Source organism: Manduca sexta, chromosome 11, assembly GCF_014839805.1.
Source record: "Manduca sexta isolate Smith_Timp_Sample1 chromosome 11, JHU_Msex_v1.0, whole genome shotgun sequence".
Lineage (NCBI taxonomy): Eukaryota > Metazoa > Arthropoda > Insecta > Lepidoptera > Sphingidae > Manduca > Manduca sexta.
Window position 1 is genome coordinate 4,730,429 of NC_051125.1, and position 19,751 is coordinate 4,750,179.

Consider the following 19,751-nt stretch of genomic DNA (forward strand, 5'->3'; position numbering starts at 1 on the left):
CGATGAAAGAAATACTTTTTCTTATTGTATCGCTTTTTAGATGAATATTTCGCAGTAGACATTAATTTGTATTGCATCCCGAGTTCAATTTACTTTTTAAAAACAAATTATCATTTGACATAATATCCACCATTTTATTTTATTTCTTAATACATAAATAACCGTTACATGTACTTATCATACTGCGTATTTGATGGAGCGTTCAGGAAATTTCCAGAATGAGTCGATAATAAAAAGGGTCCGTACTTCGCGCCCTTCGAAATAGCTTCATACGTGCCATTCATTCGGTCCCTTTGCGATGAATGGAACACGGGTCCGACGTGGATTGTCAAGGGTGCAGGTTATTGCGTGGTTTAAAAAAGGAATGAATGCGTATATGTATGAAATCCATAAAATGCGATGTGATCGCAAAATATTTACCTTTTTAAATAGATTTTACTATGTTATTTTAATGTATTATAGAGCATATTTTTTTAATAGAACTTTAGAGGGTATTTTTTATTACTTATTTTTTATCAATATGCTATCTTATTCTTTTTAATTAAAAGATGATCTTATTTCTTCCACTTACTTAAGTAAGTGAGTAACAATCTAGACAATAAATGGTAAGCGGTTATGCTTTATGTGTAAGATTTATAACCAAAAGAAACGCAAACTATTTCAATGATGACAATCATGGACTTAAAAAAACTATTTTTTAAAAAGTTATCGAATACATCAATGCTTGTCATTGTTCTGAGATCAATATGAATGAGCGTAGAATACGACCGCTTTCGCGAAGGTTCTGGAATGTCATCGAATAAGTCGCATGACAAGGTGAAGAACAACCACTTACGGATTAAAGATGATTCAATCACAATCGTAAGGTCGCTAAAATGGTGCACAAGAATGAAGGAACTTTAACATTTACTTTGAAGACCACTGAGAATGCCTTCATGAGAATCAATTTCTAAGTCAAAAAATTTGCAAGCAATTCACAACCTTATTTACCTAATAATCTTTCAATTTCTGCTATCTATGAATTAGTAACTTTTTCCGTCACATCTATGACCATCATAATGAGGCCATGATCAAAGCCTTAAAACACCAATATCTGCGCAGTTACATAAACGAAAGATTTGCGAGTCGTAACGGCGGGCTGTGGTGCGCAAGCACACGAAATAGAAAGCAACTATTGTAGGTCAATGAACTTTGTGACCGCTCTGCGTTAGTGCTGCAGCAGACACTGTCTCAGGACAGCTGGTTACACTGCAATCTGCACGGATTGCACTAATTGAGTTTTATATAACTTGATTATTTACTTTTTTATACTTGATAATCTGTCCACAGGGATATCTTCGTTCAACTCGCTCTACAATAGCTATTATTGACCACTACCTGATTATTGTGTATTGTTATTAATGTTTATGTACAAACCATTATGTATTCATTATTATGTATAAACTATATTTGTTTGATTACACACAGGGTTTTTAAAACCGGTTTGATATATTTGAAACTAACCGCGTGCCCAGTGGAAATTGGAATTATGATTTATGTATAGAATGAATTATCAAAAATAATACAGATATTAAGAGTACTTTTTTTATATACAAACTTAATAAAGTGCTTAATTTTACTGGCTGCATAGAACGCATTATCGCAACTGTTGCTTTACTTCGGGAATGTAAAATAGTCCCGTCAGCATTCATAAAGGATATTGGCTGCGACAAATTTCTAATGGACAACATTTTCATATATCTGGATTTTTCATTAACAGAAAACAAATTGTACTAATCATTTTTATATTCTATATCAATTCTCGAATGTAAATTTTGATTCACTAATAAATATACGTTCAAAAATCGCTAGCATCTCTATCCATAGACTTATATTTTATCTCAAATGGAGTCAGCAATAATATGTAAATATATCTGTTTGAAAGAACAAGTAATTGGAACTAATAGACAGTAAATAACAAATCCAAGGACAAATGGTAAAAGTATTAGATCGGTGCCGAATTTATGCTGATTATGAACAAAATAGAAAGTAACAAGGCTGAATTGAATTGATCCGGTGATCTTGACTCAGACGGGACAGACATCGCACGGCTAAAAATAAACTCGAGCGGGACGAGCAAAAATTATTACATTTGTTACATTAAATAAATATTATGTTGTAGTTTCAAGGGAATTTATTTTCTTTGAAAACGCAGAGGAAATGTTTTGAATTACCAGATTCCAATAAAGACCCAGAGGAAGTGTGGTATAAAATTTTATTGAAGAGGAACTGTAGTATAAATAAAGAAAGGAAATGAATATCTTGGCGTCGTAAATACTAAATAAGCGGAACAGTTCATTTGAACTGGTTTAAATATATAGTCTCATAACGTCTAGTCCATTTATTTAATTATTATAATGGTGAACTATGAATTGTGCTACTCATGCGTGTAGCTAATGCTAAGGTATCTGAAAGAAGAAATATTAATGTTATTAAATGACATAAATGACGTTTTTTAAACTATTTCGACAAAAGAAGGTTCTAAATTTGACGTGTTCTTCGTTTTTTTTTAATGTTTGTTACCTTAAGCTCAAACATTTCTTAACCGATTTGGAAGATGATTTATTTAATTGAAAGAATATACTTCCAGATTAGCCTCATAGATTTTTTTCTAAAGTCTTTTAAGTAGTTTGGTTTTTAAACTTCAATCACTGGAATACATAAATATGTCAACCAAGTAAAATAAATTGTTAATGTGCCTTTCCTGTGCCTTTTCCAGTTGTATTTTAACTTGAGTTAAGTCTACTTCTTATATACATAATTTGTTAATTAGTTACTAATACATATAACTAATAAAAAATGCTATCTAAGCTCCATAAATACATGAAAAATATGAAAGCAATGTTAAAATAATTTTAATTAGTCACTGACTCGAAAATATTATTTATAATGTTATATTATTTTATGGTTTTTATTGAGTTTGAGGACTACTTTTTTTGAAATTTCCAAGATCTTCAAGTCCAAAATTGCTTGATGCTAAATAAAAACACTTTTTAGCAGCTTCTTGCATGAAAGGTGTACACTGTGCATCCAAAATAGGAAAAAATATAAACTCGATGGAAACTTCCGATGTTTTGCTATAAACTATTTTAGTCTTCGATGCAGGCCGCGAGCCAATCGTCCATGTTTGGCACCATTACTGATATATTAGAATTTTTATTGCAACTGGCTTATCCATGCCACATACCTAGTATTATGATTTTATATTATTACAGATCTAATTTTAATATTTATTTCTATAGAACTTACATAAAGTATTTATTTCACGGTTAACTTAAACTTTGTCTAAATAATAAATATAAAAGAAATTAATATACGAATAAATTAAAGCTATTTTTAATGAAATTAAAAAGCTTCTCTTGAAACGTCGACAAAAATGTTGTTTATATTTTTTATTCATTTATAATAGAATAAGCCTTCTTCACGACAAGAACACGAGGCTGTACAACTTTATTTTTTTTTAAAGATGTGTCTATAACCACCTTTCTACCTTAAATATTACCATGACCTATACCAACTTCTAAATCTGGCAAGGCTCACGAGAATGATTTGTATTTATCTCTACATAAATATAGTTATCATGGATTACGCGGACAATGCAAAATTTAATTTTAAAGCATGAAATATTGTATTTAATTTTTCCTTGAGTATTATCTACTTGGCTTTCATCCTATTTAATGATGACAGCTATGATAGGTAGTAGTTTGAACGTAAAATACCGGAAACACCTGACCTATAATGTTACATAATAATACATTTTCCTTATCCAGAATAGAAGTGTTTTGTGCGCAGTAATCTGCAGTTTCCTTCAAGCGACGTTAAATATATCATGTGATTCATTATACGTGCCTAACTTATAAATACATGTTATATTGCTGTATATACTAAGTTATTTTAAAAAGACTTCTAAAATATTTTATGGTATTTGGATTTATTCTTTTAAATGATATATTAACATAAGATTAAAAGTTCCAAGCAAGTTTGTCAAATGTTTTAATGAAGCAGACTTGAAATAATGACCTTCCTTTATTAGATTTGTTTTCCGTAAAAAAGAATAAAATCATAACATGCAAACAGATAGAGAGCATCACTATTGTATTGTTTTGGTTGGATTCCGAACAATTCCCAATACAATTCAATTATAATAATTCCGAATTTTTATGTATTTATTAGCAATAACCAAAAAAATTTTTTTTTTATAAAATAGGTACGCACATCAACAAATGGGTAATTTGAGTGTTTATCATACACAATCAGAAAAATCTTGGATGTGTTGCCGACAAAGAGAAAAATAGGAAAAAAAACTAAAAATAGAGAAAAATAAGCGGGGATTAAGGAAGGGAGAGGCGTTTTTAGTTATAGTCTGACCTGACTGAAACGATAGACACAGATTGACGGCCACGGTGGCCTAGTTGTATAACGGTACTTCTGTAGTGTTGTCTCAGGTTCGACTCCCGGATGGGGAAAAGATAAATTGTGTTTTTCTACTCAGTATCACACCGGAGTCTGGAATTTGTGCCCGGTATGTCGAGAAGCTTGCCTTATATTACATCATTAAGTTGCACCTTTTTATACCCCTTCGTGGATAAAGTGTGAAAGCGTGAGTGTGTGTGTGTATTAGAGAGATTTCAATTTTTTCTTTGTACTTTTCCATACGATACGTCACTATATTGGCTGTCTATGACAATGTGCATGACGTGTGAATATCATAGATGTCATCACATCAATCAATGTTTCATCACGTTAATTAACAGATGATTGGCGAAATGCCATATACTTGACGATTGACAAGAACATAACAATCTAATGACTCAAACTTAAATATCTTAACACTGTAAGTAGCATGAAAGTAATTTACTAGTGTATTTGTAGAACAAAGGACTTTCAATATTATCGTTTTATAACGATGTTTATGTCGGTTCCACGGTATAAATATTCAATTTTATAGAAGTTCCTTATTACGGTAGATTATGGTCTGTTGGGACGACGTTATGCATTCCCGATTAATTTTATTAAATATATATTTTTGTTATATTATGTACGATATAATTCTTTTTACCAGCATGCATTAAACAATAACATTATTTTCTTTTATACTTTTTGGTATAAAAGAAGAATGTTGTGTTTATTTAACACAATTATTCCTATTACAGAAAGTTATGTCTCTAGACGTCTTTAGGCGCGTACCATTGATCATAATAAATATTGCATGTAACAAAAACCTATTCTAAATTTGTTCATCACTTTATTTCGACAAGGTGATAAAAAATGTGCAAACGAATCCACAATGAAAAAAATGATGAAATATATAGAACGATAGAATCATACGAATCAATCGAGAAAGTTCTAGAAAGAAAACAAATTTCAACGTGTAAGATGTTTTTTCATTTGAAACCTTGAAAATTTCAAGTTATGAAATATTTTTAGGATAACTTAATTATGGTTACAAAAATGTAGAGTTTAAAAGAATTATGTATAGTTTTTTATATTCATAAACTTGTAATAATAACCTATAAACTACCTGTCTTATTTATACCAAAGTCAAACCAAAATATTTAATTATAATGCGAATATTGTTGCAAAACAATCTCTATGTAATTTCGTTTGTTGACAATTATGATAGGATTATGCAAGTCGGCATAGTTGCAAGACGACTCTGCGAACGCGCCGGCGCGAGCCGGGGCTCCCGCTAAGGACGGCTTCCGAGGTCGTTGAACATCGACATCGATATACGTATAACGCGATTTTATCGACTCTCTATTAAAATTTTATATTTGTGTTCCATTGTGGATGGAGCTTAAAAATTCTAACAAACTTTTTTTATTTAATGAGTGTATTAAAAGTGGTTCTAATGCTTATTTCGTTATCGAAATGCTGACTATGATTTTCACAAAGATTTTAATTGGAATTTATTCCAAAATACGTTTTAATGTAGACGATTATACACTTATTTCATCGTATTTTTTGTGATGTATATCATTAAATATATTTTTATTTACACATTGAAAGAATTTAATATCCCATATATTAAATTCTTTCAATGTTTGCATAGATTTCTATCTGAATGTATGAAATGAGTCTTTACTGATAGCGTCCTTTTGAATGCATTACAATTAGGACGATTATATAATATAATATGATCATAAAATATAATATGTTCTTATAAATTTAACAATTTATAACAATTTTTAACAATTTATAATATTAAATGGAGTTCTAATTTCTTGTAGAATCCAAAATATTTGCGGAAACGTGCTGCTGTGGATGACAATATATTCTATGTAAAATTTAATTCATGTATTTTAATCTAGGCTATTTATTATTATTTTGTTTCTAAGCATATATAAAAATTACCTACATATTAATTATGTAAATGTAATGTAATGTAGATTTCTATTAGTACAAAAAAAAGTTTAGTAGTTCTTGAGATTAGAATGCGTTTAAACAGACAAAAAAAATCTTTAGCTTTATATATTAGTATAGATTATTTATGCTGACTTGCAAATCATGTTCAGAAGTAAATTTTTCCCGATGAGGACAATCAAGGCACAAGACTTGGTCATAAAAATGTACTTCGACGGGTAGAAAGGAATAGATGATGACAAATTATATAAAGCCACTCTTGCAATAATGAATTTTAATACCTATGTATAGAATTTAAATGGAAAACTTGTGAATCTTATTCACGTGGCAGTAAATTCAAAGCATTAGTCAAAACCGGCAAATAGACCAAAACATCGCCAGAAGAATAGCAGATGCAATTCATATTAGGAATTAACATTTAGGGAAGAGATTGTGATTGGAATAATTTTGGCCTCCATACAATGATAGTGAGAAATTAACAACACATCTGTAACATCATGTCGGTTTTCTGTAACCAGTTCCGCTCAATGGAGCAAGATCAATTTTATTAGACTGTGAATAAAATCAGCTATACTATTGTATATCTATGACATACTTATATGATAATTATGATTCTCTTTTTTCAATATTACCAATTAGTACCATGTAATTATTTACTTATAAAAAACCGGTTTTGCCAAGTGTCAACGACGTCAACTCTTTTATATAAAACATTAGTTATTATTATATAAACTTAGGTATTTGCTGCATTACCAGTGTGATTACGTTCGTATTTTAAGGAATATTTTTTCCAGCAGTTATATTTAGAATGCAGTTATAGTTATAATTAGAACATCAGACATTCATACTTAATACAAATTCCATCGACAACCGTAATGTTAACTTCACTAACCTACCAATACGTTCAAGTTTCAATTGTCTGCAGTGGAAATTTCCACTATAAAACATGCAACCTTCGAAGTTCTCGCTCTAACCACAGCAACTTGATATATTTGCATCTCACTCGCACATAATCGACGCAGGCGCTCTGACCCAACCGGTTCATACTGCTCTAACATTAAGACGTTCGCATAAGTCTTTCTTGTTCTTTCCAGACAACTTATCGTTCTATTTTACGAATAGCTCTGTGCTATGTATACTTCTCGGTCGTCGGCCAAATGATTTTTGTTACCTGTCTTTCTCTAGAGCTTGAATGGAGCAAAATTTGTTTTCTTAATGCAGAGCTACAGCTTCAAAGCTAACAAAACACTATACTGACTACAGCCACGTGCTCGTAAGGTTAACGACTGATATCACAGATAACATTGAAAATAAATAAGCAATAATTATGTCAAATGGTATGTTAACTCGGTCTCTCTGGGTGGTTATTTGCTTTTGCAAGATTGCTCTTTATATTTTTCAATGCTGATTTCATAGTGCTGATTGGTATAGTCGTTGCTTTAAGAATTTGTTGATATAAACCAATGCATATTTCTTTTTATGTTTACATGGTTTTTACGGAGTGTGTATTTCAAAATAAGTTGCTTATAATTTTCGAGTTCATTCCGATTCGTCGGATCAAGTCAGATGATTTCAGAAGCGATACAGTGCGGTGAATATTTGTTTAAAAATATTTTCTCGAGTGCTTATAAACAGCTCGTCCTTAATGAACGGTCGCTTTGTTTGGCCTCACACAATAATTCTCACTATACAGTGAAATATTTAAGTGTCCGTGTGTTTGGAAATATTTAAAGAACTTTTTGGTAGAGACAAAGAACTAAGAGTAGTAATGGCAAGTAACAAAATAAATTAATACGGTTTTAAAATAATTGAATATGATTTTATTTGTAAAAGCATATTAAATTATTTTTAAAATTATACTATTAAATAGTTTTATATAATAAAATTAATGTGTAAATTCTTATTTATTTGTAAAATCACAATAACTTTTTTCTTTGAACACACTTGATTTTAACGTAAGTATTTTACGGTACCATATAATTAAGTTGGTATATTTTGTTAAATTAAATATACATGATGTCGACGTGTACTTTTTAACTAGAGGTTAAACAGTTACAAACTGACTATGAACGCCATCTATTAAAAAGAACAAACAACAAAATATCGACTAAAACGTTAAATCATTTGATTTTACAAGAGATCTTTTTTATAGGTTACCTACTTACTACATTTTTTAAATTAAATGTAAATCGATTTAAAATACCTTTCACTGAGTATTATAATTAAGAGCCTTGGGGTGGGTACATGATTACAAGGCTTTATTAATCTCGCCTTTATCAGTCCCTAATTACTTTCTAACCATGCAGAGTTTTTGTTGTAACAATAGTCAATATTAGAAATCAGAAATTTATATTAAATTAAGAAGCCAAACGTTAGTCAGTTACCATTTGACACTCGCATGTACGCTTTGAGACGTGATTTATAGGTAGAGTCATACTGCTGACATTATTACTTCTCACGGAAATCGGCATGAACTTGCAGTTTTGCAAGCCTTTTGTACCGTCACCAACATTACTAGAGGCCTAATGAAAATGTCTTGTGGTCATGTATATTTATACCCTGTCCTTATTTTGAGTAAGACACCCACGTTCTCTGTATGTATTCCGAGTAGTAAGGAACATATAATCATCAGTTGAACCGACCGTATATTAACCTATCTTTTGTAACAAATACTATGTCTAAACACTACGAGAATATACGAGCATGACCTTTCATGGTGTTCGTTTAATTAATCGAAATACGTTATTATTACTTTTGCCAAATCACGTATCTACGGCATTGCAACGTCACAGGCGTCATGCAGACGAGCCATTTTAAATTTACTTGCTCCGGAATCTCAACACAAACTTGTACTGTGTCCATGTTTCGTCACGATACGATAAGAAAATTTATTAAATATTAACTTAGGTACGCGTAACGATTTAATTTTTTTTTAAATATTTCGAGATTTTCTCATTTTACATTTTTTTTATAATATTGATTATTAAATCGTTAACTAATTAAAACAAATTTTATATTATAGATATTTAACAACATTAATCTAGAATTAGTAGTAGTAGTAGTCTCAGTAGATTATGAAATTATGGAATTTTCCACTGTGAATCATTGTAAGTACTTAGGTATTCATTAGAAATGACATGTCCTGCTACGTGGAGTGTAATCAATCATGTCATTTAAAAGCATGTTTCACAAAATGTACCGTTGACTCGAATGGTTTTTTTCAACCCCTTCCGTTATTTGTTAATGATTTATTGGTATTATCTAACGTCATTATATTAATTAAATAATTCTATGTATTGTAATTTTAGTGGTAGAGCGAGAGAGTTTAATCTATAAAAATTGTTTTCACATATAAAAGATTACATACTTGTTTAAACAGTGTAACTTCGTGTATTTATTACTTTGATTATATACTTTATTATTTAGTGGGCATTATTTGATTCATATTATAATAAAGAGAAACTAATGCAATATTAGAGCAGACGTAAGTGTGCATTACAAAAATCTCAATTCTCTCGAGCGAAAGTATCTACTGCATACTTAAAACATTTTTATGCAAATAATTTTAATTAAAAACTTACACATCCAGACGTTGAATGTTGGAAACGTATTAGAATATAAATAATCCGTGTGACGCCACTGTGTGCGGTAACTTCGTAACTTGGCACACAATTTGTTTATCCCTGAGCGTTGCCCGTGAATCTGGTGTAGGTTGTTGAAGTTCAAACGCTCCTCCTCTCGTTAGGTCTATTTCTTTAAAAGGCAAGTAATGTTGATAAAATATATTAAACATAAATATATCATAAGTGATAACACCTGAATTTAAAAACAGTCGTTTTTTTTTAAATATCAAAATATATAAAATACCTGACTACAGATTTGACATTCCTCAGCTAGGAACATAGATTTTTATCTTGATTGGTAGCCCTGGCGAGCATGCGTGAAATTTTGCATAGGTTATCGCTGATGGTGTTAAAATTAAAATTGAATTCAGGCCATCAATTCTCGACTTCTACGTTGACAAGCTGAATTATACTATAATATAAATTTTCTATTATAACTAAACATCAAACAAAACAAATTTCAAATAATGTATATTATTTAATAGGTTTTGCCATCTATTGTCGAGTAGAAAAACTAATCATTTAAATCTTAACTGAAACAGCGCCATCTGTTCAATTTAGTGTTATACATATAGTTAAGTACAATGATATTATATAAAATGTTGTACAATGTAACATAGAGATGGCGTAATAGTTCCACATATTACATAGAATTTATGTGAATATTGCATCGTATTGGATATTCAAAACATTTGTCGGTCACTATGATATTGCAATAATATTATCATTGTTCTTTTTATAAAGTATCGATTTATACCTTAATAAAGTAATTTCTGCGTTCTAAGGGTAAGGGTAAGAGGGTAGTTAATTTTTCTTATATTTTGCAGTTTATTGCTAATTTATTTCGGACCATTTTTTATGAAGCAAAAGTCCAATTCCTCGAACGCAAACATACTACTAAATGTGTAACATCTATAGATAGAAAATATTTCAATCATTTTGATTACGATCACGCCGTATAGCCTGATCAGGAAAATAAAAAACCTCGCCTGGCTGTGATAAGATATTATAGAGCTGATTTCTTGAACTGACAATGTTAACTTGAAAATGAGAAATAAAAGAGGTACTCCCATTAAAAAGTTTTTTTTTTTTATATTCTTGGTCATGCTAAAAAATACAAGATTCACATGAAAATATTCTTAAATACCTACATGAACATTACAGATTAATTTTAAACTCAATTTTAAGGCTTCGTTTGAGAAAATCGTTATTTTTATTTATTTATTAATATTAGGGAAACTATAAATAAGTAATACATGCTGTGAATAACCGCTGAAATAAAAACATGTATTTAAAACACGTATTACATAATATCATTAAAATTAAACTACAACAATTTTAATAAAATTATTAATTCATTATGTTTTGTTATAGATATCAGAGAAAATGGAAAGGGGGATAAATCTCATACAAATATAAATGCAGTGTTTATTAGTCTTGGCAATTGGCACATTTACTTACCTGTTCCGTAATATACATGATTATATACTTTCCCATTTATTTCAATATACAGTTTCTTCTTGTCATGGTTTTTTGAAGACCAACTTATTTCTCTATACCGAAATAAAGAACCCGTCTGTCATATAACTATAATTAAAATTAGATTACAAGCACTGGACTGTGGGAATGTCGGCTCCCTACATCAAGACGTATCAATTACACGCATTCATTGCCGTCGCAAGATTTCCCTAGACGGTAATTCGTGACCATCAGCTGCCATCAATCTAACGAGCCACGTGGGCTGTCACCACTTCGTATGGTGAAGTGAGGAACAATTACCATTAGGGCGTGTACGTAATTGATTATTTAAATGTAGTTCGGTTTGGTAAAATAATTAGTCCATTTATAATGTGTTAAGTAAGTCATGTTTTATAGGTAGTCGATGTAGTATGAAAAATTATGAATTATTAAGGAAATGTTATTATTATTATAATATCAACTATATGTAACTATATCAAAACAAATACTTATTTCGGTAATAATTAATCAAATCAAAAGAATAGGTAAGCATTTTATCGTATACTTTTTATAAACGTATTCCGATTTTAATTACGTAGAAAAACGTTTAAGAAATAAATTGTGACTATGTCGATTAAACTACACACAATACTTGCATAAAATATAATAAATATTAAAAATAAAGAAAAATATACAAGATGAGAAATAGATCTATAAGATCTCAACACTTGCAACATATTGTGCTAGTTTTCGCCCCTAACGCATTTGTACCTACTTTCCACTTCTACACGTGTGTTACATTGGCGGAAAATTCAGTTACAATGCCATTACACCCCCGGCTAACGATTGATCAGATTACTGCGAGGAAAGTTGGCAGATTGCCTACTTAATAATTGTTCCTATAGGTTTTTTGCGATAGAAAAATGACTACGTAGTGAGTTAAATATTCAGTCTTGTTGAAAATTATTTAGTTAATTTGAATAAATTAAGTAGATAAATTACAAAATTTTAATTAATAGGTATTCATATAATATATTATATCCATTCAAATGTTTAGCAGATAACATTATCAAAAGATTAGATTGCTGAAACTCTATACGTATTCCATGGACATAGCACTCTGATGAGTGGTGGTAATAAACGATTCGTCACCAAATATTGATCACGCTTCTAGTAACCGGAATAATGTCTAATGTGTAGATTACTCATAGTATTAAATTAACCACGATACGACGGTTGCAAAACGACTTTTAAAAACTTCGTGTTGAAAACTTCTTTTTGTTATAATATTTTTAACCAACTTGAAAAAAAGGAGGAGGTAATCAATTCGACGTGATTTTTTTTTACATATTTGGTACCTCAGAGCTCGCTCATTTATGAACCGATTTCGAAAATTCTTTTTTTATTCGAAAGAATATCTCTCCAGATTTGTTCCATAAAATTTATTTCAACATCGCTTCAGTCGTTTGGTTTTAAAACTAAAAAAACTAGAATAATTATGTCGTCCAAGAAAACGAAATCGCGAATTTAGCTTGCCTGTGACGTTTTTAGTTATGTTTTTGCATTGAGTTTGGTTGATTGTACTTCTCACATACTTATACAATATACATAAGTATAGCATAACACCTTTTCCCCGTGTCAGGGGTAGAGGCGTAACATTTCAGCGCGATAGTCGTACTGTGTGTGAAACATATCAGCTGTGTTTTTGGGTTGGGTTTAGTTGACTCTTCTTCTTACATACATACATATATGTATATAGCATCACACCTTTTCCCCTTTTTAGGGGTAGGCAGAGATCTAACACCACAGCGCGATAGTTGTACTATGATCGAAATATATCAGTTGTGTTTTTGCGTTAGATTTGCTTGAATCTACTTCTTACATATGTATGTATATATAGCATTACACCTTTTCCCCTTTTCAGGGGTAGGCAGAAGTGTAACATTTTCGCGCGATAGTCGTACTGCGTGCGAAACACATTAGTTGTGTTTTTGCGTTGGATTTAGTTGACTCTACATCTTACATAGATACATATATATATAGCGTCACATCTTTCCCCCTTTTCAGTGGTACTCAGAGGTGTAATTCCTCAGCGCGATAGTCGTATCGTGAGCGAAACACAACTAGGCCATCGAGACGGTCTATTTTTTACTAACACAAAAAAGCAAAAAATAAAAATATTTTTAACAAAAATTTAAACCGCCTTTCAAAAACCATTCAAAACCAAAAAATAATTTCACATAACAGGTATATATTGTTTACCAATTTTGGAGTCGGTGCCTAATTAAAATTGCTAGTTAAGCTATATTTGTTGCATAGTCCATCTATGAGCTAAATTTCTTTTAAATCAATTAAAAGGAGTGGATCTGCGTTTACTACTAACAAACATACACAGTTAAAGGTGTAATACCAAGCACATGTATAGTTTTGAGTGGTTTTTGAAGGCTGTTTAATTTTTTGTTAAAATTAATTACGTCATATAGTCCAGAGATTTATATAAGACCTAGAATTTCTACTTGAAAGATAAAAAACAAGACAACAACAAGAAATTGATAGGAGCTATATGTTTTTCTGAAGCCTAATATTTTAGGGAAATGCAGCCCTTTCACTCAAATATGTTCAAACAGGTCGATGTAATTGTTTCAACTGGCAAGGGGGAAGTAACTCTGGTCAGTTGATCTGGAGCTCTCAGCTCACTCCACTTAACACTAGGTGCAGTGGGCTTATTTTATCTTGCCCGTAAAGAAAAAGTAAGGTAAGTAATTGACGACCGACACAAAATTATTGAAAGTCCGGCCCAAGTTCCAGCTATCCTACATTTGTTCATGTATTTATCTAGCTTAACTAGCAATTTTAATTAGTCACTGACTCTAAAATTGGTAATCAGTATAATATAGGTAATGTTATTTTTTTTTTAGTTTTTGAAGGCGGTATAAATTTTTTGTTTAAAAGATTTACAAATTATAGGAAGGTATATTGTAATACATCGACAACGTAGCCTAATCGGTATATTCAATATACTATTTTTTTTTATAAATTAATAAAACAATATATAATAGGTACCTACTATATAGAGAGAAAATAAACGGAACTAGTATAATATTATAGTATGGTTTTGTAATGATGAAATTAACATTATGCCGTAAGTACCTATCTACTTGTCCATTAGTTACCACAAGGCATCGTATCGATGATAACATTTGATATGAAATTAATCTCAAATTCTTTCTCAAATAAAAAAATATTTTATTTATTTATTTGAGAGGCATAGAAATGGGAATGTATAATGATCGTAATACGTCCACACATTTCTGATCTCATAATAAATGCATGAAATCGCCATTCTTATGCAGGCGTGTGTCAGCTGCATGGGGTGGTAAGGAAGTTCTCCCCGGGGACTTCTACACGCCAGCCAGTCGTGAATGCCGCACCTGCGTACCTAAAGCGATTAGCTTTTCTTTTAATAGTATAGTTACAAGATAAAATTGTTTTAAAAATTCCGAAACATTCATAATCACAGATTAACAATATACCTATGCTTATCTCACACCTGCGTTTAATACTGATAAAGATAAATATCGATTTGTTAATATTCACCACGGCCCATGTTCTTTCATTCGTAGTACGACGCGGTGGGCGAGTCATCGTCATAATACACATAAAAAAATATGAAAGTTACTCATTTGTGATATAAACCGACAACATTAAAATGAAGACGCCGATCTTAGTGTCAATATTTCTAATAACATTGTGGTGTGGTGTTGATGCGAGATGTCGATACCGTGGACAATGCATCACAATAGGAGGTCACGCCAAATCGTGCCCCGTGGACATCGAAGCACAGCCAATAGTGGAAGGTTTGTCAATAGAAGAATCTGAAGAAATCGTCGACATACTCGCCAACAGATGTCCAGCATTCGTGTACGACGATGAAGGAAACAGAAAACCCAACAACGAAATATTGACTTGTTGCGATCATGTGCAAATAAGAAAAATGACGGAGGATTTGTTAATGGCCGAAGGTGTTCTAGGACGGTGTCCCTCTTGCTTTAGAAATTTTGCACGAAACGTGTGTGAAATGAATTGCTCTCCAGAACAATCCAGATTTGTTGATGTTTACACAGAGACGGCCGCAGACAGCACTGTTTATGTTAACGAAATTGATTATCGACTTCATGAGCGCTTCATGCTTGGAGCGCATAGTGCTTGTTCTGGAGTGATTATTCCCCAGACTGGTTTGCCAGCTATCAATATGATGTGCGGTAATGTAGTAGTATGTGATGCGGAGGCTTGGTTTAGATTCATGGGAGATACGACGCAAAACCCGCTGGCTCCAGTGCAAGTTAATTACTTGATGTGGCCGACAGAAGAAGATTCCATGCATGTACGTGCAATTCCCTGTAATGAAACAACTGGAAGTGACCTACCTTGTAGCTGTGTAGACTGTGCCGAAATGTGCCCCATTGGAGACGAACCCGTGATTCCAGAAATTTGTACCGTTCTTAATGTTAATTGCATTAGTTTTTCCGTAGGTATTACTTTCTTTGTGATAAGTGTTACTATATTTATATTATTGACGTTGTCAGAGTACCGAAGAATGAGGAATGGGCAAGTTAAATCTGCAGAACCGACAGATGTTAGTAAGTTTATAAAATTTTTCCAAGTACTTTTTGCTAAAATAGGAGGCTTTTCTGCCAGTCATCCTGCTATCATAATCATGTTAACGACTTGGATAATTTTTGGCATGTTTTTCGGCGCAATAAACTTAAATCTCACTTCAAATCCTATAGAATTATGGTCAGGCCCTGAATCTCGCAGTCGTCAGGAATTAAATTATTTTAACTCCAGGTTCGGTCCATTTTATCGTGCTGCCCAAGTTTTCATGCAGTTTAATGGATTGGAATCTTTTGAAGTTGACAATACGACTTACGGCCCGGCTTTCAGAATAGAGGCCGTAAGAGAACTAGTGGAACTTGAACAGGCGATTATAAATATTGGTAGAGAAGATGGGGGAGTTACTTTAGAGGAAGTCTGTTTCGCACCACTACGCCCTCGTGGAGGAGAAAAACGGTTAGATCAATGTGTTTCTATGTCCGTCTCAGTATATCTTGGAGAAGATATAGATAATATCAATGAAAATACTTATCTCAGCCGTATTCAGAATTGTTTAAATAATTATCTAGCATTAAATTGTCAAGCCCCTTGGGGTGGCGGCGCGGAGCCACTAATTTCACTTGGTGGTTTTGATGGTGATAATGTTTTAGACGCTGACACTTTGCTTATTAATTTTCCCATAGCAAATTTCATGTTAGAGGAGGACCTAAGACCGGTGTTAGAGTGGGAACAAAAGTTTATAGATTTAATGCATGACTATGTAGCTAATAAAAAACCAGACTTTGTCGACATCTCTTTTGGTGCCGAAAGATCAATCGAAGACGAAATTAGGCGGGTATCGGTTGCAGAAGCAGTGCCCATCTCTATAAGTTACATTATCATGTTTATTTACGTTACCGTTGCCCTCGGAAATATTAGAAATTGTAAAACTTGGTTAATCGATAGTAAAATAATGGTGGCATTAGGAAGTATTTTGGTGGTTCTTGTGTCTATTTACTGTGCTATAGGTGTGATGGGGTATACTAACTTCACAACTACATTATTAGCTATTAATGTAATACCTTTCTTTGTTTTATCAGTGGGTATTGATAATGTTTTTCTTATGGTAAATGCGTTGCATGATGTACAAAGTAATTTAAAACAATACGACGATTATAATGAAAATTTTAGTTTTGAGAAAAAGAGAAGGTTTATTTTTGAGAAAATGATGGCTACAGTAGGGCCATCTATGTTTGTCTCATCTGTAACACAAATTACTGCTTTTGCAATCGGGAGTATAACAACCTTCCCTGCTGTCCTTACTTTTGCAGTGTTTGCAAGTTTATCCTTATCATTCCTCTTCATTTTCCAGATAACTACTGTCGTGTCAATTTTGTCGCTCGATTATAAACGAGCCTCTCAAAATCGTTTAGACGTTTTTTGTTGCGTGCAGAAAAAAATTTTAGATGATGAGGATCCTTTGAACTCGGACACACCTTATCAAAGTGTGACTCAAAGGCTAATGGAGCCTTATTCCAAATTCATTCTTAACTGGAAAGTGAGAATTGTCGTTGTTATTATATTTATGCTCTTAGTTTCTTTGAGTACAATATTTATACCCAGTTTGGATATTGGTCTAGATCAGGAAATGGCTCTCCCTAAAGATTCATATGTATACAAATATCTAGTAGCTGTTAGTGAATTATTACGTCTTGGTCCACCGGTTTATTTTGTTTTGAAAAGTGGATTGAATTTTACTAATCCCGATCATCAGAATGTAATTTGTGGTAGTCAACTCTGCTACGATGATTCGCTCTTTACTCAAATATTCTTAGCTGCTCAACACAGTGATAAAACATATATATTAAGGCCTTCGAATTCATGGATAGATGACTTCGTAGACTGGACTAGTTTAACTGGCATTTGCTGTCAATATAATACGACAGATAATACTCACTGTCCTAGCGCAATCCTATCTCCTGACTGTGCTTTCTGTTCTATAAGTAGGAATGAATGGTCCAATGGCTTAAGGCCTAGTGTAGAAGCTTTTCAGAAGTATATACCATTCTTCTTGCAGGATGAGCCTTCACTATCGTGTAATCGAGGTGGACTAGCGAGTTATTCCGGTTCTGTCAATTATGAGCTCGATTCTGAAGGACGTGCTACTGTTTATGACACTAATTTCATGTCATATCACGTCGCATTAAGCACGTCGCAAGATTTTATTGGCGCTGTTAAAAATGCATACGAAATAAGTGACAGTATCACAGCCGCTATTAAGAAACACACAGACATGGATGTGGAAGTCTTTCCGTATTCTGTATTTTATGTATACTTCGCGCAATACTTGAACATGTGGGGCGATACCTTTGCGTCTCTTGGATATTGTCTTATTGGTGCTTTAGCTATAAACCTCCTCGCGTCAGGGTTTAACATTTTGACCACATTCGCTGTAATGTTCACAGCTATTATGATAGTTATTAACATGATGGGTGTTATGTATATTTGGAACATTCCACTCAACCCCGTATCTTGTGTTAATTTGATCGTATCCATTGGTATTGCGGTTGAATTTTGCAGTCACATTGCGTATGCATTTGCGACTAGTAAACGTCCCAGTTCTGAGAGGGTAGAAGATGCGGTTCGAAAAGTCGGTTCCACTATCATAACTGGTATTACTTTGACAAACATGCCTATTGTGGTATTAGCTTTCTCCTACACAGAAGTCATTGAAGTCTTCTTCTTCAGAATGTTCTTTAGTTTGGTTATCCTTGGATTTTTACATGGTATGATATTTTTCCCAGTTTTATTGTCTTACCTTAATAATTTGAAAAATAAATAAATGTAGTTTAGAGATTACGTTTATTATTGTGGATGAGATCTTGATTAAATGAATTAGCTAGTTTTATTATAAAACAAAATGCATCTATCTAGCAATTATTAATGTCGTTTTCTAGATGTACAAAAACAAGGTTCATCTTTCTACAAAAATACATGTCACTGTAGGTTTCTATACGATGTTGTGTGATTGTGAAAATGTTTTTAGAAGGAAGCGATGAATTAAAAAAAAAACAAATTTATTCTTTGGTTCTTCTAACATTGGTCGGTTCTAGTAAAGAAATATTATAAATAAAAAAATAGGTAGTAGCGGCCTCTTAAAACCTGTTAATTAAATTATTATAATCTTTCAATGTTAAGGAGGGCATTTTTTGTAGTCACTTAATTGCAATGCCGTTTCGCACTGCAGAAATGAAATACTCTAAGGCAATTTCGGTGTTATGCTGCAAGTTGTATGTATGCTCTGTAATAATGTGTGGCACAATAATAATCAGCTCTAAATATATATTTTAAGTACAATTACTTAAGTTATTTTATATATTTAATAGACTTATAAATCTTTTGTAACAATTTGAAACTGAGATGAATTTTGGGAAGGTTCTGTACCTTTTATTTATTAATTTATGAATAACTAGACCATAAGTGAAACAGACTAAAAATAAAACTTGAAAAATATTTTGATTGTTTTATTTATTTATTATTTTAATTAAAATAATTACAATAAATTATAGGAAGACATTGACTAGAAAACTATATGGATTAAACTTACAATAATAATTTAATATGTCACATTTTCGAAATAATTCTTACTGTAACGTAGTAGCTGTTCCAATTGAT

At 32.0% G+C, this 19,751-nt stretch overlaps 1 protein-coding gene across 1 annotated transcript; it reads left to right on the forward strand.

Annotated features, from left to right (window-relative positions):
* The first annotated feature begins 15,085 nt into the window (after positions 1 to 15,085).
* LOC115442797 (NPC intracellular cholesterol transporter 1 homolog 1b-like) lies at positions 15,086 to 19,589 on the forward strand. Its single transcript, XM_030167960.2, has one exon. It carries the CDS (start codon positions 15,193 to 15,195, stop codon positions 18,916 to 18,918), a length of 3,726 nt encoding a protein of 1,241 aa, XP_030023820.2. The 5' UTR covers positions 15,086 to 15,192; the 3' UTR covers positions 18,919 to 19,589.
* Positions 19,590 to 19,751: the final 162 nt, after the last annotated feature.